Source organism: Lepisosteus oculatus, chromosome 1, assembly GCF_040954835.1.
Source record: "Lepisosteus oculatus isolate fLepOcu1 chromosome 1, fLepOcu1.hap2, whole genome shotgun sequence".
NCBI classification, from domain to species: domain Eukaryota; kingdom Metazoa; phylum Chordata; class Actinopteri; order Semionotiformes; family Lepisosteidae; genus Lepisosteus; species Lepisosteus oculatus.
This window is the reverse complement of record NC_090696.1, coordinates 52,827,238-52,850,043: the sequence shown is the minus strand read 5'-3', so window position 1 is coordinate 52,850,043 and position 22,806 is coordinate 52,827,238. Positions and strand designations below refer to the sequence as shown.

At 37.3% G+C, this 22,806-nt stretch overlaps 2 protein-coding genes across 7 annotated transcripts in view; one reads left to right on the top strand and one right to left on the bottom strand.

Moving 5' to 3' along the window:
• slc30a9 (solute carrier family 30 member 9) overlaps nucleotides 1-9,533 on the bottom strand; it is a 115,740-nt gene extending 106,207 nt beyond the window's left edge. For 2 of the 6 annotated variants that reach the window (XM_015345312.2, XM_015345317.2), the window contains exons 1-2: nucleotides 8,108-8,366; nucleotides 4,868-4,990 (exon numbers count right to left, since the gene is read on the bottom strand). In XM_015345312.2, the coding sequence (XP_015200798.1) occupies nucleotides 4,868-4,958 (91 nt within the window). In that variant the 5' untranslated portion in view covers nucleotides 4,959-4,990; nucleotides 8,108-8,366. Of the gene's footprint in view, nucleotides 1-4,867; nucleotides 4,991-8,107; nucleotides 8,367-9,334 lie in introns of those variants that run through there. The other 4 variants (XM_015345313.2, XM_015345314.2, XM_015345315.2 and 1 more) reach the window with 4 other exon arrangements.
• A 38-nt stretch (nucleotides 9,534-9,571) lies between these two features.
• Nucleotides 9,572-15,928, top strand: LOC102684318 (uncharacterized). Its single transcript, XM_015345318.2, has 5 exons — nucleotides 9,572-9,682; nucleotides 9,994-10,164; nucleotides 11,973-12,072; nucleotides 13,125-13,255; nucleotides 13,961-15,928. Exons 1-5 carry the CDS (start codon nucleotides 9,617-9,619, stop codon nucleotides 14,237-14,239), a joined length of 747 nt encoding a protein of 248 aa, XP_015200804.2. The 5' UTR covers nucleotides 9,572-9,616; the 3' UTR covers nucleotides 14,240-15,928.
• Nucleotides 15,929-22,806: the final 6,878 nt, after the last annotated feature.

Here is a 22,806-nt window from a genome sequence, read left to right as displayed (position 1 = left end):
ACTGGCTTCCATAAGAATCAGTATGGCTCAGAGATTAAATATAACTTCACTCGCACCAAACAAATGTATATTTCTAAATATCACAACATGATCGAATTTAAGTCATTTTAATAACAATGAATACTCACCTAGGCGTTACAATATAAACATTTATATTGATTTAAATCGCAAAAGCAGGTTTAAATATATGTGTTTTTTTATTCACAATCAGACAAATGCAACATAAATTGATATCTTTGTCTTCTAAGTATCTAAAACTTTCAGCATAGCTTTCTCCCCGTTTAGATTTATTTTTCTTGGGATCAAACGTGGAAAGATTAGATTGTAATAGGTTTTTTTAAAATACATTTTAGAAAAGTGTGATCTATACTAAAAAGCTGTACACCACCTGCTATAAAGATACATATTGTGATACTTTCGGGTTCGCATAGGACAGACACAAGAACTCAGACTTGCATAGTTAAAGCCTTGATTTTATATATCACCTTTAAAAGTGGCATCTCAAAGCAAAGTAAATACCCAACACTGATTGTACCCATCTGTCATGCTAATAAAGGACCTTGAATTGAATTGAGAAAGAGAGATTTAAACTGCGACATTTATCATTTAACCAGAGCTCGAAATATCACAAGGATCTCAAGAGCACAGCAAAGACTGTATTAAAAGTATACTAGTGACAAACTAGTATACTTTAGATTTTTTTTTTTCTGAACCGGGGAAAATCTGATCATGTTTCTCTATAACAATAATAAAAAACATTATTTTACATATCACCTTTATGTGATATCACCTTAAGGACAGCACATACAAGGGTTAATTGTACAATGGGCCGCGCAAAGAAATTTTAAATAATCTTCTTTAGGTGTGAGGGCAGGAGTTGATCGCAGAAGGCATAATCAGCAAATTAGGAAAACAAAGAACAGGACAGGCGAGACGTTTATCCAGAGAGCGAGTGATCAGAAGAAGGAACAGCTGTTACGCCCAGGTTTTACGCTCTCTCTCTGCTGAATGAATAAAAGCATTTTATTAAAAACGCGTTTGCATTTGTCTGGGTATTTACTTTGTAATCTGTGGTTTACATCTACTGTATTGAGATGCCACTTTTAAAGGTGATATGTAAAATAAAGTTTTTTTATTATTGTTATAGAGAAACATGATCAGATTTTCCCTAGTTCAGAAAAAAGACGATTAAAATCTGTGATCTTTCCACTTGTATGTCATCGGAAAATACAAGAAGTTTCTGCTTTGTGTAAGGATGGTATCAAAAAGTAATCTAAGTGGTGAGAAAGCTGTGCTCCACAAAGCGCTTTACAGGATAAAAACTATAAGAACAATAGTAATAGGCTGGGCAAACGATTTTTTTATAGAAATACAAAATGAGATATAATGATGTGTTCCGGCTAAGACATGAACGAGTACAACCCCCCTCTCTGCGGGAGTGCTGGCTGTGACGAATTAAACCGGTTTCACAGGTATTTTCAAAGTAGAAGGGGGCGAGATTTCCAGCGAAAGACACCTCCCCCCATCCAAAAGTCCAGTACTTCCTAGTTAAGAAAGCTAGGCTCCTCAATGAAATCGCTTTAACATGCTATTGTGTTGGTGTAACAGTCCGGGCGTGGCAAGCTTCTAATGTCAACTCGACTCGATTGGAAAACAATGAACATATTCTAGCCCTAAATTAATTAATAGCAAACATGGTTTACATATTTCCAAGAAAGTTTATAATACGATCTATAGTTGAAATCTGAGCCTAAATAAAAAGAAAAGGCATTTTCAGAGAGCAATTACACTGTGTTTATGTAGAATAAGTGATTAGGTATATGAGCAATCTAATTACTTATTCGTTTAAAATGCTATATAAAATAAAGTTTAATATTAATTTGCTGGACAGAGCGGTGAACATTATTATGCATAAGACAAAGATAACGATCCTGATCAGTTTAGAAATCTATGTATGCTGTAAGGTTTTTACTTCTTAAACTTTTATAATACACATTTTGAATAGAAAGAAATCCTCTTCCTGGAAAAGTATGTACATATAGCAAACCAGCACGTCTTTTTTCTGCAATCAGAGGGGTGTCAGATGGTGTCAGCCAATCACCATTCTGAAGCCCTACCATAATCTCTGGTATGGGGAGACCCCAGAATTCTGTCCCATAGTTTAGACAGATGATAGATACTTTTATTGATCCCGTGAGGGAAATAAAGTAAATCATTTTCATTTTAGGAAATTATTAAACGCTCGGTTAAAAGCAAAGGAGATTGTCTGTTATAGTGGACATAAAAACAAGAGTTCGCTGGCATTATATCCTAGAAGACACAGACTGGCGCCAGACCGGGAGAATGCCCGCAGTGTAAAAGAAAATGCCTGATGAACTAGGGATTGGACAGTTTCCAAGTGCTTGTACAATAGATGGAAATGTTCAAATAAATGTGCAAAAGAAATAAACAAAATAATCATTTATTTATTCATCATATTGGCTAGCTAATGTCCTCTCTTTGCTAGTTAGTGGCTGTGTTTCTGCGTTGGGTAGCAATGGGTGACTGTTCTCAGGTGGAAGATGAAAACAGCTTAATTTTCGTGTTAAATAATTTTTTTAAATTAAAATTGATTCTATACAGCAATCGCATATTTTGGTACCGTTTCATAAAACTTTCTTGCTTAAAATGTTTAGGGAGAAAAAGACTGGTGTGTATTTTTTCTTTAAACTACCAAGACCAGCCATACACGGTACAGTTTACGTACATACAGTAATGTTTATGTTCCTAAATGAATATCATTTATGACCTTCAAATGCGTTATGCTCCTCGTCTTTTTATGCTCAGCTACTAAAATTTCCCTTTAGTGGTAAAATTCCATATAAATATTCAAAACTAAGCGGATTAAAATGTGCACAGTAAAGACATTAAATGATTAAATCTTTTCACTACCAACCAATGCATCACGAGTGCCCCTGTCGGTCATTTTGGCCAGCCAATCACTTAATGCGGTGCCCTCCGGTGCCCCGCGGTGGCTTGTGGGTAGGTTACCGTACCGCGGGTTTGTACCGCGCATTTTGAATAGCTGCATCTGTATGTAATACATGTGTTTTACTACCTTGTTCTGGGAGGTAAATGAGGTCGAACATTTGAGAGCGAGTGAATACGTGGGGACCATAATGCTCCGAGGAAACACTGCACCCGGACATGGGTCATGAACCCCTCCCGGGCTAAAATCTCCATTTTAAAATGCTCATAGTCGGTGGCAGTGCTGTCCAAGTCATAATACGCCTTCTGAGCTTTGCCAAATAGGAAAGGGGTAACTATGCTGGCCCCCAGGTTGCAATCCCACTGGAGCCGTTCTACCGTTCTCTCTAATGCTTGTAGGTATTCCTCCATATTGCCTTCAGGAATAATGTTCTGTACCTGTAGCGGTGCCGTGTGCCCGGCTTTAGGAGGGAAGGCTATAATTTTTGGGGGGAGAGGGGAGCTGCTAGTTACGTCTGTCCTCCTTTCTCCATTGCAATAGAGAAATCTCCAGCTTGATTTACCAGAGTCATGTGGAAAAGAGTCTAACAGAATATACTGTAACTATTGAGGGCTATTTACTGGCCACTAATTGCAGGACTAATCTTTCTACAGCTGGCCTGCCATAACCAAAGCACCATTTGCTTTTTGTTACTTCACTCTATTGGTTTGGCAAGGAAATTAAAATCTACATTAAAAACCAGATGCCTTTTGTGCATAGCTCCCTGCAAATCAAAATCAGAAATGTGATATGTATCTACAACCTGTGTGGGTCACTTTGTATTTATCAATTTTAAACTACATTTGCTAAGTGTCTATGTCTGTGCTAATTTATTAATTTATACCCTATTTTATATCAATTACAAATTTAACTAGTTAAGTAACTACATCAGTGTCTAAATTATTGATTGAATGAATGAATAGGTCAGGAAGTGCATCTAGCCTAAAACAAATTCCTGTGGTACACTGTCGCTTGCTTCTTCACAGCCTCTTGTGACTCTTTAAATGAGTTTACATAATCAGTTTGTGATCTAAATGCATACACTACTTTGGACTGCTGTAGCTTTTAATCTGAGGGTCAACCTTTTACGACTTTTTTTCTGGAAATATAAATATATCACACCATATACCCCAATACATTCTACTATATTCGTCAACTGTCACTGTTTGTTCAATAATTCTAGCAAATTAGACAAGAACTTCCCTTTCTAAATCCATTTTGGCAGTTTGTGAAAATGCTATTAGTATCACATATTTTTTAAATGGACATTGTAGTTTCATTGTAGTTTTTCTACTTTCCTCATGCTAAATGTATAATGTAAGTGAATATTCATTTACTCAAATATAATTGGTAATTAGCTAGTGGTTGTCATATTATATCATTATAAGACTAAAAAACACACAAATACCAGGCTCACTCTAATAATACAGATGATGCTTCCTCACTTTATGCCTGCCAGGCACGAGTCTCTTACTGACACAGAGCCTGACATATTAAACCAAAGATCCAAAATATTAGTGGAGATGTCAAGTTTTCTTACATTTTCTCCCACTATTTAAATATCAGCTTCCAAATACCACTTACTAGCAGTACCAAGTCCTTAATGAAACAAAGATCCAAGTTATGAAATATAGATGCAGTTCCAATACATCCCGCTTTTAATTCTGTTGACAGTACATTGCTTTCATATGAAGGCTGCTAATTTCAATAGGGTAGGGCCATTTAACATGTGGCCACACTTTTCATCATTTGGTACGGGCTGTTTGCCCTTCAAAATGTGAACTTTTCATAATAAGGATCAAATCAACCAGAAAGATCAAAATACTAATGGAAATGTTCAGAAAGCAAAGAAAAACACACCATGGCAAGGCTGGCAGATTCGAGTGGCATGCTTCTGCAAATAGAACTGACAGAATACATGCCACTGTCTCCGGGCAAGACCTGGAAACATCCTCACTAGGCTTAGGGGGAGAAGGGCTGATCCTACAGGAGAAAGGAAAACAACAAAGATTTTATTCAAAAGAGTGTCATGGTCCTTGGAAGGTCAGTATGTCTGCTGGTTTTCAAAGTCTCTTCCTTAAAAACAGAAACACATGAAGAGGTACAAGATGCTAAAATGGTCCAGTTAAATTGGTAACCCACTGTTGCAGTTCATTAAGACCTTAGCTGGAATGAAAACCTGTGGATACAATGACCATCCAGTATTAGACAACCCTGGGTTACTCTGTAGGCCAAAGTTTCAGTGACATGCAGAACTTATACTTTCCACAATTCGCAGGTCCTACAGGACTCTTATTCTTTTTCACTTAAATTCCTCATTGTTTAATTGTACTAATGACTTATCTTCCATGTTTTTATCTGAGGAATTCTTTATGAGTTTAAAACCCCTCACCAGCTCTTGTGGACTGGTGTAGGAAACTCCTGCAGTACAGATTGTGCTTGACAGATGTACAACGACATTTGCACAAACGTGGTTATTTGCTTTTTATTTTAAGAAAAAAACAGCATAAATAAATTCAATTTAAGGGGTTCTCAAGTAAATATGAAGTTATGCAGCATTTAAAAACAGCTTTAATTATATTAACTTAAAAAAAGCACTGGTTTACTTTCCTCCACAGATTCACAAAAGGTAAAAGGCAAGTTTACCCACAACAAGTAACCAAGCTATACCTAGTGTGATAAAGGTTATGCTCAAAACATTCAAACAAATTCAGGCATTCAAAGGCAATGATTAAAGTCTGAATCATTTAATAAATGTGCTTCAAAATCTCATTACAATATTGCACACTTTCAATGCTTTAGCAACTTTATCAGAAAAAAAGATTTTAGGCTCTGATCACCAATAGGTTAAAGAGCTTAAAATGGAGGAAAGCCAAACTAGCAAAATTATTTTCAAGTGAATGCCCCAAAGCATGTAGTTTTCAATAACTTCCATGCAGTCAGGAATGTTATGTTAATTAGCTTAAATTTAATTGGAGCTGACTGTTGCCATTTTGCAACAGTATCTTGCTTTGAGTTTGATTTGTTCACTTGTTCACTATTGTTTTCAACTTCTCACAATTGCACACTGTATGATTTGTTAGCCATGGAAAAAAATGGTAATTCTACCCCCCAACACCACATGGAAATGTTTCCCAGTTTTACTGAGAGTAACACCAAATCAGTATACAGTAATTAAAATATAAAAAAAAAAATGTTTTCAGAGTCACTAAACCATGTGATGACACCAATGCACTCAGTACCAGACATCCAAGATAGCCAGTACTTTTAGTCGGTGAATCCTGCAAGATGACAAGAGTTTCTGGCAGAGCCCTACACAGCAATATGCCAAAACCATGTGACCAACCTTACACCTTAAACACTTAACACTTTCAAGGGATCAAGAGGGAAATTACTTTTTATCAGTTATGGGAACTTAAAATCCACATAGATCCTTTTCAATTACTGTGTAATACAACAAAAAGAACTAGATGTTAGCTTTGCACATTATTTAAAAATACAAGCTTATTACCGTTGTTTTTTTTTACTATTCAAAAGAGCTTTTTTTTGCATGGAGGCACACTGTCAGCTCAATTATAAAAGAATCAAACTGTAAATTGGAAAAACCCAATGTTTTCTTACACCAATGGAGAAATGTAATTCAAGCTCACAGTTAGCTCCTAAACAGCACCCCAGCCCATTCATGTTGTTCCCTGCTACTCCTCAACAAGAAACTTACTTTTATGTTGACCTCACTATATTGATAGTGAGAAGAAGGCTCCATAACCAAAACTTTCTCTCTTTTTTTCAGCTTGGAATAAACCTTTACCTGTTCCTCTAGAGCTTAGTATCCTATGTTCTAAAGGGTAAGCATCCTTACTATAGTCATTAATATTGAAATATTTCTCCCTTCTGATTTACTAGACATTCGTTTTCTAGTAATACTAGAATGGTATGATGAATGGTGTTACTGGTGATAACTCTCCATAATAGCTAGCATATGACTACAATATATGCGTGAGCGATTTACCACCCAAAATGTTACAGTAAGGCTACAATTAAGGACGTAATCAGTGCTGTTTTTAAAATAGAACGACATAATCAGAAGCAGATTGATGGTTAATATCTCAGAATAAACATTAATAACATACGTATGTTATTCAGTAAGGGCTCCGAACTCCAGAGCAGAGCATGTTGTTCTGTAATGACGGGTACTCTCGGGATTGCCAACGTACAAGAGAATGTGTTTACAAACCCTTATCAATTTAAATAAAGAATTCAATAAAATTTAAATACATCATCAGCTGTTGCTCGCCGTTCTAAAATCTCAGTGTAGTAACAGGATCATATAACCACTCTGGTATCGACAGCTTATTAGACTGCTGATATAGCTTTTATTATTTAGCTCGGAGTATGTTTCTGGGATGTATGTTCATAAGAAGAGTTTTAAAATTACTTTTAAATATCTACAAACACACGGTTGCGCTGCTGTACACTACTGTCCTAGATCGGAATTATTATCCAGGTGTAGTGATAAAAGAGACATAAAAATATCTATCGGCTACCAACACAATTATTTATAGGTATCCTATACTATAGCTATCAGGACAGTTTCGCATTAACCACATCACTTCTCGCTCAAAAGATGCTCCATGATCAAAGCGTGTAAATACCCATCACTGCCTGCAACCACATTCAAGCATACAGAACATTTAACATGTAACATTACTTTATTAACCCTATACAATTTCTTGCATTAGGAATTCGTCTTTTCCGCATACCCCATCTTGCTCTCCATGAGACACAGACACGCAGACATGGAGAAGAAGGTCAGAGCGCAGGGTCAGCCATTGTACAGCGCCCCTGTAGCAGTTGGGGTTAAGGGCTTTGCTCAGGGGCCCAACAGAGTAGGATTCCTCTACCGGCTGCGGGATTTGAACCGGCAACCTCCCAACCACAGGCGCAGATCCTTAGTCACAGAGCACCGCTCCGCAGAACATAATGTTCCAGCTGATCAAGTTCAAATAGTAATTAAAGTCTAATTCCAAATTAAATATATATATATATGTTAATACAGCCAAGAGTGTACCAATAATACAGAAAATACATCGCAAACCTTACCCGTGTTAGAAAAGTCTGATCTTCATAACTCACTCCATCCACCGTCCACAGCCAACACTAAACTTCCATCACTGTCGCAAACAGAGGCAGATGATCACGACATACACAGACCAAGTTAGACGTCTGCTTAATCTCTGCCGGAAAAACGTCACCGAGTCATAAATTCACAGGGTATCAAGTCTGCACAACGGATCTGTTTCTTAAAAGATGTTGCGCTGGAGCTGATCCGAATTCTAAGCAATCGAAATATGGTGACTAACGAAGAGGTGCCTCAGTATCTGGATATAATCCTCATTATTCCTGCTGGCGCCACCTAGGCAGGAGGTGTGGAACGCTTACAAATTCCACTATTCCATCAAATCATTTTATAACTGCTTCTTCCAATTTAGTTGCTCGGCAAACAACGGGCGCAAGGTGGTGTTCACTGACACAGACAAGAATACAGTCACACGAGTGACTGAAGTCAATTAACTTACCAGTATATTTGTGGACAGTGGAAAGAAACCGGAGCACCTGGAGGAAACCCAAGTGAATACTGGGAGAACATACAAACTCCACGCAGATAGCATCTGGAATTGAACCCAAGACCCCAACACTGCACGGTACCAATGCTAAGTGTATGTGAATTCCTTGCAATTACACATTAATTTGAATTAACTGAAGGAGTGGTACGAAGCAGTGATACAATTATTTACAAAAACATAATCACGTGCGTTATTGTAAATGCATGTAATCTATACAAATATATTGTAAATTAATCTACATAATTGATAGTGTCAATTTCACGTGCCGATTTTAACCTATAATAAAGAACAATTATTTTGTTCTTTGGGGCGATGTGTGCAAAAGTTAAATGATCTATAAGCACATTTGTGCAAAGTACCACCGCATGCAAGCTGCACAATGGAATGATTTCCAATTCAACAGGGAGGTGACACAAAAAGTATACAATTCATTATGTTCACATAACAGATAAAGGACAGACTCCAATCTCGTGAGAAAGAGTAATAATACTGCACAAAAGCAACATGCTTTCACAGACAACATATTTAGAAATGCAAATATATATATATAAGACAAAGTAATATTTAAATTATTGTGTGCCCACATATTAGGGTATTGGTCCACATTCACAATATGTAATTATTTTTTTTAATAATTCAGATATTCTAAATCAGAACCCCCTTCAGTATGTTTTTAGTATAACAACAGCTTAATCTTACATACCGTAATAAGTACGTGATCAACTGTTCTCCAGCTTTGTTCCGTAGGGTTTTTTCATTACAGCTTTGGATGATCGAGAGACAATACCATACCAGCTAGTATCAAGTACTCATTTTATCACGGAATTCCGTAGTAAATCAGAAAGCTCATTGCAATCGACCCTGGGACATTTCAAGAAGGCTGGACGAAGCCCAGGGGGTGTGTCCTGCGTGTTGTACTGTGAGTGGTCGACAAAGGAACCTTGAACTAGGAAATAGAATTTGCTTGGGGTTTGGAAAAGCAAAGATGGCTTGTTCTGGTAATATTGCAAAGCGTATGTGTAGTCTTAACCTTCGCCAGTTTTATCAGTTTGTAAGTGAATTTACATTTCTTTTAATTCAACTGGGCAAAATTGTTGTTTTACTACAGTTTGAGGTCTGTCGTGCGTAATTGTATCGTAATATATGTACAATTTATTTCACATGTGGTGTACAAGTAATTTGTAGATGTTTTAGGAATTACGGTTCAAATATCTAAAGACACTGGAGATTCCAAATGATTTTGAGTCTCAGAAAATCAATCTTTTGTAATTCTTTGCACATACCTTTAAACGTACTGTATGGAATAATAAAAAGCGAGTAATTTGTAGGAAGATAAGTAGCTATATTTATCTTTTGTTTTAGTCGTTATCCAAACACCTAGTTCAGTGGCACTGGACAAGCGGGATCGGTTCGGCTGTAACTCGAAAGACGTACTGCCCTGGTCCCCCAAAGTCCATCGGGCGGTACCCTATTCCATATAAGAAGGATCTTCCTTATGACATAGTGGAGCTAATGGAAGAGGTGGAGACAAAGGTAATAGTGCCCCCTTTGTAACAGTAAATGTATGATTTTTATTAATTAAACAGTAAAACCAATGCAGGACAGTTTTGAATTGAATTGTGACCGCGCTGCCATGTACGGACATGGGTTTAAGTTGTATGCTGTGTTCATATTTGTGTACAATTTTCTGTGTTTTTTTTTTATAAAGTTTAATTCAATAATGACACTGAAGAATTAAATGTAATCTGTGTTTAGGTGCTTAGGCTTAGAGAAATTTGGGTTAACCCACTTGGCTGAAGTCTAGACCCCTGCCAATAGGATGAGGAAATAAGTATCCCCAGGCAAGGGGAGTGAGGAGTTACCAAGGAGTATCCGTAAAGGTGGAGGGATGAATGAAGCCCAATGTGAAGAAAAAAGGATTTGCATATTACAGTATATATATATAGTTATAAAGTATTCCAGGAATGATTGTGATTTAGGAGAAAATCTGGGACAAAAGGCTTGATTGTCATTTCCTTAATTAGGTTAAATTCAATTTTTGTAAAAATACGAATTTCCAAGTTACGTAGCTGATAAAGAAGTACTGGGTATTCTTTATACTCAGGATTATTATGGTAGTCAAGTGCAAATGAACATTCTTGCATCCAGAATGTTCAGGTGTTTATGTAGACCAGTTAATGTCCTCATTCAGACAATGTGGAAAAGTTGTAACAATAATGTAACAATATCTAGATATACAGTGTAGAACTTAAGTCAGAAGAAGCCATGTTCAAAATATTTTCGAATACATGTTTTATATTTATGGTTTGGTAGGACATTCAACATAGCATATGCAGGTTCAGTCAGCACATTACAATAAGACATTGCACAAAAATATGTTAACTCCTGAAGTGAAGACAGAAGGACCTAATGTCTTTAGTTATGCAGAGTGGACTGTACAAATAGATGCAATACAAGCATCTGAAATCCTGAAAAGCATTTACTAAGTTAATGAAGACAATTCTTTTAGAATCAGTAGAGACCCGAGAATCTGAGGGAACAGGTGAAAAAGACAAGCATATATCGGGAGGTAGAAAAATTTCAGATTTCAAAGTGGGTACCTGAACATGCTGCCAAGCCAGGATATTGAATTAAATTCAAATTCAAATGTTAAGATCCTTGGAATACTCCCCAACTATGAAGAAAATAAGCAAATGACTCTTCTCATCTCAACCCTTTTTATTTCTAAATAGTTTAAAAAAATAAAATAACTGGGCACTCAGCTCTTGAACGAGATTTCAGATAAAACATCATCTTACTATCAACTTCAGTTCTCTTACTATTAAAAAGAATATCTTTCTGTCTTTAATATGTCTTTTCTCATCACAGCACTCACTTAGTATATTTGCTCCAGGATAGTCACAAAAAAACAAAATGATGAGACTTCATCTGATATTTGCAGAATTTCTTCTATCACAATTTCCCTACTAAGAGCAATTATTTTGGGGGGTTTATAGCTCTGTTTGCATACACTAGCCAAATTGCATCTGTGAGATCTGGGAAGTCTTTTCAGAAGTTTTTTTTTTTTTATCCACTAAAATGGTTGAATATAATAATAAGCACCAGCCAGTAAAGTCAGTGAGCCCATTTTTTATTACATTTTATGTTCTCTGTGAAATAGTACATATTTAAGTTATCTGCTTATAATAATTGTGATAGTTGAGACAAGGAAAAAAGAAAAAACACCCCCAGTTTTACTCATGTACACACAAAGTAAAAGTTTAATGAGCAGGAGTGTAAAAAAAATGTTCTTTTAATATTTAATTTCACCTCTAATTGATGGTTTTCTTCTACCTTTCTAGAGTGGATTTTTGCCAAATGTGTTCAAAGTACTCTCTCACCGTCCAGCTGAATTTAGGGCATTCTTTGCTTACTATAATGCTCTGATGAATAAAGAAACAGGTACTGTAGGCAAGCTGCTTTTTTGCTTGTTTTAATCAGAGAGAACTCTTGCTACCTGCCTAATTGTTCTTCTTTTTTCCACCAGTCCATTTTCTACCACTTCATCCAATTCAGGGTCACAGGGGAGCCAGAGCCTATCCCAGCAAGTAACAAGCACAAGTGGGATACATCCTGAATGGGATGCCAGTCCATTACAGGGCAGACACCTAGACACAGACACACACTCGCACCAGGGCCAATTTTCCCAGAAGCCAATTAACCTACCAATATGTCATTAGACTGTGGTAGGAAACTGGAGTGGCTGGAGTAACTTACACAAACCTGGGGAGAACATACAGAGTCCACACAGATTGTATTCCGGGTCTGGAATTGAGCCCTGACTGCAAGTCAGTTATGATAACGTCTGCACCACTTTAATGCTCTTTCTCATTTTTGTTTGATATTAATATGACTTTCATATTTAAATTCAAATTGTGGACTACAGCAAAGCTTATTTTTAAACAGTAGGGTTACCTTATGTTATAGTAAAGTTAGAAGTAATATAGGTAACTGTTTGATTTAAGATTACCAAGCCATACAAACAGATGTAAAAACGGTAAATGTATAAACCTTTCTAGCTATCTTTGGCTTAAGCATGGAAGCAGTTCAATCAGTTTGCTACAGAATGTATGCAGATTTTTTAAAAACATTTAGCAGTCTTGACACAAAATCTTAACACAAGATTAGTTAAGTGGTCAGTTAAGATAAAATCTTATTCATGCACTTGTTAAAACTGGATATAGCATCTTAAACATCTTTTTTTTCTTTGATAGTTCTTAGATATTATTTTCAGATAGACTTACTTAAAATGTTTTCCATATTTATGCAGTAGTTCATAGAGGCATTCCTTTGTGTGGGCTATCCATGAATAAATGTAACTATTTTACAGATTAGAAATAAATGATATATCTGCAATATATTCTATATATTCAAAAAAATAAATCCCTTATCTTAATTTATGGTAAATTGGAATATTCCTGTAGAATTCATAACATCTGAATCTTGTTTTTTAGGCCATCTTACCAAAGAAGACAGAGAACTGATAGTGGTAGCCACAAGCATTAACAACAGGTGCCTGTATTGTGTGATTTCTCATAGTGCTCTGCATCGCATCTACTCTAAAAATCCAACTTTGGCAGACCAGGTAACTCATTGAGGAAAGTTCTCTGCGTGGGTTAAAGTGGTGATGGAGTTTGATGGCAATTTTAGTAATTCTGTTCATACAATGGAAATCACAGTTTCACAGTTTCATTACAACTATCTATTGCTCTGTTGTTACAAAAAACAGCCCATGAAGTCAAATATCAAATGATGATGAAGTCCAGATGGTTTTAGCAGTAAAAAATATTAACAACAAGTACGAAACTGAGTCATTAAGAAAGTCCTTTCTAGAGACATGGAAGGTAAAATCTAAATAATTTATCTCTATCTTCAGCATAGATCTCAATTTTTTTAATTTTTTTTTAATGTTGTGCCTTGCAAACGCAGACCTTTGCACAGAATCTGTAGAAAGACTTGAAAACTGCTGTCCATAAGAAATCCCCAAAGCCTATTGAGAGAGCTTGAGCAAATCTGCCAAGAAGAATGGACACAACTTGCTCCAAGTCTCTGTGTAGAGCTGGGGGAGACATACCCAAATAGACTTGGCAGCTGTCCAAGGTGCTTTCACCAAATATTAAATTTATTGGTCTGAATACTTATACTTAAGTGACTATTCAAGTTTTATTTTCTTTAGTTTTTGCCGACACTGTAATTTACTCTTAAAGTCTTCAGTCTTCAAACATTTGGTATTTTTCTTTGGTAGGAGAACTTTTCTATATCTTAACAGTTTTTATTTTTACTTTTGAAGGTCATTGTTAACTATGAGATGGCTGAACTGCAGGCCCGAGAGAGAGTGATGTTGGACTTTGCCTTGGCTGTCAGCCGTTGTGATAACATCACTGAAGAGCATTTCCAGAATCTGGAAGACCATGGTTTTGACCGTGAGGATGCTTGGGACATTGCAGCTATCGCAGCCTTCTTTTCCATGTCAAACCGCATTGCACACTTTACTGATATGCACCCTAATTATGAGTTCTACAGCATGGGTCGAATGCCTAGAGAAAAAGACAAGGATCATGAAAAATGAATTTTCTAATTTGTGTTCATTCATTTAAAAGGTACAAAGACAATTTTGGGCATTGTCTGTTTGTTTTCGCATAGTACAGAAATGTGACTAGATCACATTTTTGCTAGATCTGTTAGTAAGCAAAAGAAATGTATGCTTTCCTTTGTTCAAAAGAACATTAAATGCATGGAAGGAAATAACATAATGTGATTTGTTCAGTATTCTACGTTTTTAAAATAAATCATTGCTTCACATCCATTACACTTCAAAGGTCAAAAAGCATCTTTACCAGTATGTGTTAAAGTATGCAACATCAGAAGGATGCATGGGGACCACCCATGCTAGAGGCAGGTTTATGTCAGCCACATGGGATGAACATGCAGCAGAAGCTTACTTTTTGATATCTAAAGAGCAACAAAAATATACTTTTTAAGAATGGAGTTTGTAATTGTGACACAACCAAAAACAACAATAATAATAATGTATCTCCAACACTTGAAGTTTTTGTATCTTCTTACTACAGATTGTGTAATTCACAATGAAATGACCTCTGTCAGTAGAGATGTGTGTTACTGGTACAAACATCCAGAGTTATGGTATGCATATCAAATACTATCTTTAGAAGCTATTGATGTGTTTGTAGCACTTAGTTCTTAAATTCATATTAGGTTATTTAATTCATAAGTTGTTTGCACACTTACAATATATTTAGATTCTTAAGTGCTAATTATGTTAGCATGAATTAAAACATTTTTAAGGAACATTGAGGAGTCTTTAGCCCACTAATGTGAAAATACTTTATTGTATAATTGATATTAAATATTAGTTTCAAATATTTTTATTTCTATGGATGACTTATTTGTAGGTCCATAGGATTTAAGTGTCATATCACTGTTACAATCCATTATTCAGTGTTGTCAGAGTGGAAAAAAAGACTGTTCCAATAAAATGAAAAAATGACAAATTTCCAATAAAATAAAAAGTTTTTTGAAACAAAGAAATTTCAAATCATGTACTTGTATGAAGATATTAAAATTCAACAGCTGCACCATAAAATATTACAATTACAAAGCAATCTATCCATATAGATATTGATGTCTCGGCAACTGAATAAAAAATATACAAAAATGCAAGTTTTCATTAAACTGTAGTAAATCGTGAAGACGACTAGCTGTTTTTTTCAAGAAAGAGTAAATTCCATTCATCTAATTGTTAAACTATCTAAACCTTGTAATTCTGTGGAACACTGTTCCTAGTATTCCACTGAGGTTTTTTCACCCTTACCAGTAATTCTATTCTATAATCTTTCAGTTGTGCCTTAATAGTGTCTTCGTGAGATTTCCACTGTCCCGCCACACTTCCACCTTAAAAGTCTACCAAGTGCTGAGTATGAGCCTCACTCATTGGATCCACAACATGTCTTCTGTGGCAAACAGGGTAATGATTGTAACCATACTGTTGAAGTGCGCCTGCATAGGCTGCCATTCATAATTGATAATAGTGTTTCTTCTGAGATGAATTATATGTAGTAGGCATCGTCTGGATTTGGTTTTGATTGATTGATTTTGTGGATGTACTACCAATTTCCAATATCCCAAACACCCAATTTTATGTCCATCTTTAATGTACTACCCAATGTTCCACAAGCATACCATAAAACCCCAAGTACAAAATTGTTTCACAAAAAATAAACTGAACATTATGTTTCAATATGTTTTGTTTGTTTTGTGTGAAGCAGGTGGCACAGTGGTCAACAGTGCTGCCTTACAGAACTGGGGCTCTGGGTTCAATCCCTGTGATGCCATCTCTGTGGAGTTTGTATGATCTCCCCCATCTGTGTGTGTTTTCTCTAGATATTCTGGTTTCCTCACACTGTATAAAGATGTGTAATGTACACAATAGTATTCTAAAAAGAAGGTAAGATGCAGTAATTTCATGTACATAAATGATTAAGTCAACTTAACTGGATATAGTAAGTTAAAAATTGTGTACTAAATCTTATTTAGGTCTACCTACTGTACAATTCCACCTTATTTCAATTGGTGACGCAGTATTTTCACTTTCATCTTTATTATACAATTCAAAGAGTTAAAGTATCAGGAGATAGCAAGCTTTGAAAGAAGAATCAAAGGATATGGAAGTTGATGTAGATTTTGAGCATATTTTTGGAAGCCAAAGAATGACAGCATAAACATTGGAGCATGCTGTCAACCCAGGGTGAGGAGTAACCAGATCTGAGAACCTAAATGCAGGAGGCCAGGATGTCTGAGGAAGTGGTGTGCATTGATTCGGAAGGGGTTTCTCAGATCGTTGGAAGACTTTTAGAAACAGAGTAATTTGAGGGTGAATAAGAGATGGATAGGTTATGACAAAAAGGAGTTTGTGGAAGAACTGGATGCCCCTGAGATATACTTTAGTAGTGGATACTCGCATCATAGAAGATGATATGGTGAGTATATCAAAAGATGGGAACTTTAAGATTGTGGAGAGGTGGAAGGATGGGAATCTTTTGCAAGCAGTCCAGTAAGAACTGAGAGTGCGAGGAGCAATCCCTCACAAGATAGTTTGTTGTGCCAACTGGAGATAGCAAAGTATAGGTCAGTATGGTTCAAAGTATGGAAAGTATGGTTCAGAGGAATGTGAGTTCTGAACAAGGAGGTATTGTGCAAGGTTTCTACTGTCTCAGCTGGCCAAGAATAGGTGCCATTGCAGTTAGTAAAAGGATTACATGATCACCTTAGAGGCACTGGAGTTGTCAGCCTTAGCAAGCCAAGCACCTGGACCTGCCATTTTGATGAGTGAATCAATAATAGCACAATGTAGGGAGAAGTCGGAGCTGGGAATGAGACTAAACCGAGGCCCTGACTCTCTGTGGTCATAAAAAATCCCAGGGCGTTTCTCGAAAAGAGTAGGGGTGTAACCCTTGCATCCTGGCCAAATTTCCTATTGGAATTTACCAATCATGGTCTCCTAATAATCCCCATCTATGAATTGGCTTCATTACTGTTCTCCTCCCCACTAATAGCTGATTTGTGTTCTGGTGAACTATGGCTGCCATCACATCATCCAGGTGGATGCTGCACATTGGTGGTGGTGGAGGGGAGTCCCCATTACCTGTAAAGCACTTTGAGTGGAGTGTCCAGAAAAGCACTATATAAGCAATTATAATTATTATACTTACTATTATTGATGCTTGAAATGCAGGAGTTATACGGGGCGGACAGGTCAATTAAAAGGCGTTTCTAACGAGAGTATTTATGGACCACTGTACCAATGGGATTGATACGGTATGTGGGAAATGGCGGAAAATCAAATGGGCCAATTATAAAACCTTTCTAGACTTTGGATGCCAGCAAAGAGTCAACAGACTGAGGATAAGCAGTAGCAGACTGCAAGATAGTGAAGATGGCAGGGGAAGAAGGAACTGTGCACAAGCCTGGTGAGAAAGGAAAGAAAATCAAGGAAAATGTGAGTTAAAAAGAGGTCAGAGTGGTGGAGCAAGTTGAAGGCGAGAGTGGGAATGTCAGTTGGGGTAAACAGATGAGCCATTAGAAGCATGGCGAGCATAAGAAGTAAAGTGGGCAGAGAAAGGCCGGGAGCACACTGAGTGAGTGTGAGCTTTATCACAGAAGCTACAAATGGAAGAAACAAGAGGAAGAGTTACAGGTAAAGGAATCGAAATTATTGCAAATTTGGCCTCCAGCCATCATGATAGGGTGACCGCTGTCGTCTCTGGAATGTGTAGGTTTGAAAAAGACCTGAAGGGAAAATATGGATTATGGAGAAGAGGCAGGGTTGGGGTCAAGCTTGTGGATGGTATCTGGGCAAAGGTTTGAGGAGTGTGACTGGGATGAGCAAATGTTATAGGAAAGAGATCTGACACCGGCAAATATATGGCAGTAAAGCTCCCCAGTATGGAGTATGCGCTGGTTCCACTGGAGCAGGTGGGCAGCAGCCTTAGCTGAAAACTGCTTATGATAGTCATAGAACAGGGAACCCCTGAAGTGGACGGGTAAATCAAGGATGGTGTGCATGTAAACGTCGAGCTCCTGTCGACGATCGGGAAAGACAAAACACAAGATGCTGAAAGCCAGGCAAAACTCGGAACTTGTGAGAACTGAAGCAAAGCACAGATCGGAATATTTGAGAGTAACGAAGGCTGAACCACAGTCAAACATAGTAGGGGTTGTAGGGAGAGAAAGAGAGAAGGCAAGCAAGATTGATGTCTGCACCTTATAGAATTTGTTGCCAGAGTGAGAGGGGAATGGGAGGAGGACTTAACACCAGTGCATTATGAGGAGCAGGGAGGGGAACTGCTGTACAGAGAGAAAAGTCCATTAAGGGGGGGCTGAGGTAGGAGAGATGGGAGTAGGAGCATGACTGGCAGGTGGTGCAGGATGGAATAATGGGTTGAATGAAGTAGAGGGTAGGGGTTGGGCAGTTGGAGCCGCCACTGAGCTATACTGGATGCCAGGGGATAGGAGAGACAAACGATTTAGTATGTCACTCGCTGGCTGAGCCTAAGGTAGGACGCCGGGCACACCCAGAGCCAAGGTACCAGCAGCAGCATGGGAAGAAAGATTGGAATCCAGGGCCGAAGGCACAAGTATTGGGCGCTGGAAATAGAGGAAGAAAAGAAGGAAAAAAGCATAAAGCAGATCGTTGTAGGAGGGGTTAGATAATCCTGGGACCTGAAGCTCAGTGGCTTTGGGGATAGAAATCAGAAAATGTTGTGGAGGAACTGGAGCGTGAGCATGGGCTGGAGGATGAGCATCAGAATTACTGCAAGTTGCAGCAGCTGAATTAGTTTAATTAGTTTGGCTGTCTTCATCCCTCCCACACTTTCATTAAAAACACCATAATATCAATAGGATAAAGGTGAAATTAATTTGAACTTTACCAGTGATGAAGTTTACATATAAAATATTAAAAGGATTATCTTTCTACAAAGAAAATGTCCACACAGGTACTTCGAAGACACAAATATATTCAAGCCAAACATGGCAGGCATTGTATTTTCTTGTGTTTTGGTGGATTTTCAAGGAAAAAATTGATGGTTTAAATGTCTTTCTCAATAATGTGCTGCCAGTACCGGAATTACCAGTAACAATGAGACATCCAACAGGGATGAGGTCGGGAACCTGGTGGAGTGGTGCCCTGATATCAGCAAAACCGAAGAGCTGCTTGTCGATTTTAGAAAGCTGGGTGGAGACCACAACCCTATTCATATCAGAGGGTTAGCTGTAGAGATGGTTAGCAGCTTCAAGTTCCAGAGTACCTTCATTATTTCAATGATTTTATGTGATCCCAGCATGTAACTGGAGCTACAAAGAAGGCGCAATAGCGCCTTTACTTCCTCAGACAGCTGAAAGAGTGCAAGAGTTGGTCCAATTATGCAAACCTGTCCATCTCTTCCTGTGCCTTCTCAGAATCCCTAAGAAGAGAAACAATACTTGAACATTGTCTATCCTTCAGAAACTGATAAGGCAAGTTGTAGTTTTAGGAAATGCCTTATGTGGTACCAGATATCTTTTGAGTTCAAATTTGACCCTAATGAACCATGATGTTTGACAATTAATTATTGTGATACTCTGAGAATAACAAATTATTTCATTTTTTGGAATCAAATGATAAATACACTACCAGAGTGTATAAAATATTTATTGCCATGGATGCTGTAAGAGGACCAGGGGAAGGGCCATTTATATTCTGTTTCCTGAAGCAGCTCACTTGTGCCTCATTGTTTTGCCACATAGATCTTTTCCAACAGTGGGTCAGCTGGTTATCCTTGGCGACCGTCTTGCCTAGGTCTATATCGAGTATATCCAGTGTTTCGTAACGGAAATACCAGTTATAAATGACCCTTCCCCTGGTCCTCTTACAATGCCTAAAACCACAGAATGTATTTCTGCTCTTACTACAGATAAGGGTCAACTGTATCTCTCATCTATGAGCTTAACATGGCTCTGAAACCCACTAGGTATATACGGCTACTCAAGAGCACAACTGTTCAGGTTAGCTATTCCCTGCAACAAACTGCCTAACATATTATTGAAGACAATCCCCTACAATCCACCTAAAAACAACTTGATACTTGATTGTAAGTTAATCAATAGCATTATTAGGTGCCAACTGGTGCTGCCAGAGCTCACTGCAGACACTGCAGACTGCAGGCACTCCTCAACAATATCTATCAATATTTGCATTATACTGGAGCTTCAGTCTAGATTGTCTTGAAAGACCCCAACAATAGTTTTAAGCTAAAGATAGATCTGGCATAATCCTAATTTAATCAAGAATGATCCACCAATGGTGAGGTGGAAGGCTGGTAAATGCGCAGCAGGGTCTGCAACCAATTGGTGATTACTATTGAGCGTCAATCTTCCTGCCACATAGACTGTCATGTCCTGGCTTGGCACTGTTGAACAATGTGGATGTGGATGGACGAAACTGGCAGAGTAAAAATGATTACAAAAGTAAAAACAATTGAACAGAAGTAGCTTCTGAAGCAGCTTGCCAATTTCAGTCTTGCTCTTAATGCTGCATGTGGAAGCAATACGTCTCAAGATAAACTGCTTGAACAGTGTGTACTACTGTGTATTGACTGGCTCCATACTGGGGTAAAGGTTAAGGGTTTTAAAGTTAAAATAAGTTGTCAATTATTTTTTAGACCAACTGAGAGCATGAGTGGAACAAAGGCAAAAAGACACCAGGCCCTCCAGGTACAGGACTTGGTGAAGGCATCTATTCCCCTTGCTAACGTGCTGTGATTTTTATTGTGTGTGTCTTGGCTTTTATAAAGCAGTACTCAATTGAGGTTAATGCCTAAGCCAACTGTGTATGCTTCAAACTAGCTTCTGTCCATTCATTACATAATTCAGCTACCTCTTAGTATTGGCATGAGGAAGATTAATTGTACTAGAGATGTCTTGCTGGTATTGGGCTGAAGGTACCATGTCTTAAGAGTGTCTACCTCCTGTTCTGCATCCTCACTCAGTGAACCTGTAAGCCTCAGCTGATATGTGTAGATGAATGATTGAGAGTGGGATGGTAAAAGTAATTACTGTCTAAATCAAAAAAGGTTGGGCTATAACAACCTTGAGGTAATACATTCTACAATTTTGTCCCTGCAATTATCGTCTTAACCATATGCACAATGAATAATCTGTAATTGTAATTGTAATTTCAATTACAGATAGTTAATAATTAAAGCTTCCTATGTTTTAAAAGCTAACTTGTTGTATTTATATTTAGATATAGTCACTCAATGGTGCAAATGTTCAACTTTGATTAGTCCGAACCTGGATAATGCAATAGTCTTATGGCAACTAGATAATGACTATAATAATGATTATGGCACATGACCAAAGCACATATCCAAGTCAACCAAGAAATGGCTAAAGAAAAGGAAGATCAAAGTCTTGGAATGGCCCAGTCAGAGCCCAGACCTCAATCCCATAGAAAACCTGTGGAATGACCGCAAGAGGGCTGTTCACAGGAGATCCCCTGGCAATTTAAAGGAGCTTGAACTTTTTTGCAAGGAAGAGTGGGATAAAATTGCAATGTCCAAGTATTCACAAATACTTACTGCTGTAATAAATGCAAAAGTTGCTTCCACAAAGTATTAGTTGGGGGTTGTGTGCACACTTATGCAACCAGGGTGTTGTAGGTTTTTTTTATTTCAATTCTTTTTCCTAATAATTATGTATTTGTTTTTCTGTTGAATTTTGTTGGTTGCAAGGTCACATTTAAGATGGAAAAACATGTCATGTCTAACATGATTTATCTTGAATTCTACGTCACAAAAACCTGCAATTTCAGTAAGGGTGTGTAGACATTTTATATCCACTGTATATAAAATCCCTTTGTCATTCATCACCATGGTGAAAGGAAAAGAACTCACAAATGAAAAGAATAAAATGACTGTTGACCTTCATAAATCAGGTAATGGGTTTAAAAAATAAATATACCTCTCACTACTGTAAGGACAACAATTACTGAGTTTAAAACCACTGGGACAATGGTAAACTTGACTAGTGTAGTGTAGGAAACAAGTGTTTTTGTCCCATGACTGTGAGAAGTATGGTTTGGGAGACAAAGATCCAAAGGCCACAGTTGAAGAATTATAGAACATCCTGTGATTACCAAGTACAGACTACGTAAAAATCTGTCCATGAAAATTACATATAATAATGTCTGTAACACTTCTGTTGTAAAAATAATTTTTAAAACTATGACTTCACAACAACTCTTGGTGCTGTTAAATTTAAGCTAACCTTCAATTTTGTGAAGCTTATTGCCACTTATCACTAAGAAATGATGATGAATTTCATCATAATTTCCTTGGTATTGCAAATGTTTACTTTACCTGGTATATCTCATTTTGTACATCTAAAAAGATAAATTAGATTCTTGTTAAATGCAAAACAATGTATACTGGTAAACACTGCAATGCATGAATGCATCAGCACTAAATGAGTCAAGGCAAAAAATAAATTAGCAATATACAAATATATATGGTGTTTTGATCATTTGTTCTACATGTGTATTCAAAGTAAAGAATGTAAAAAAAAACACAAAAAATGATC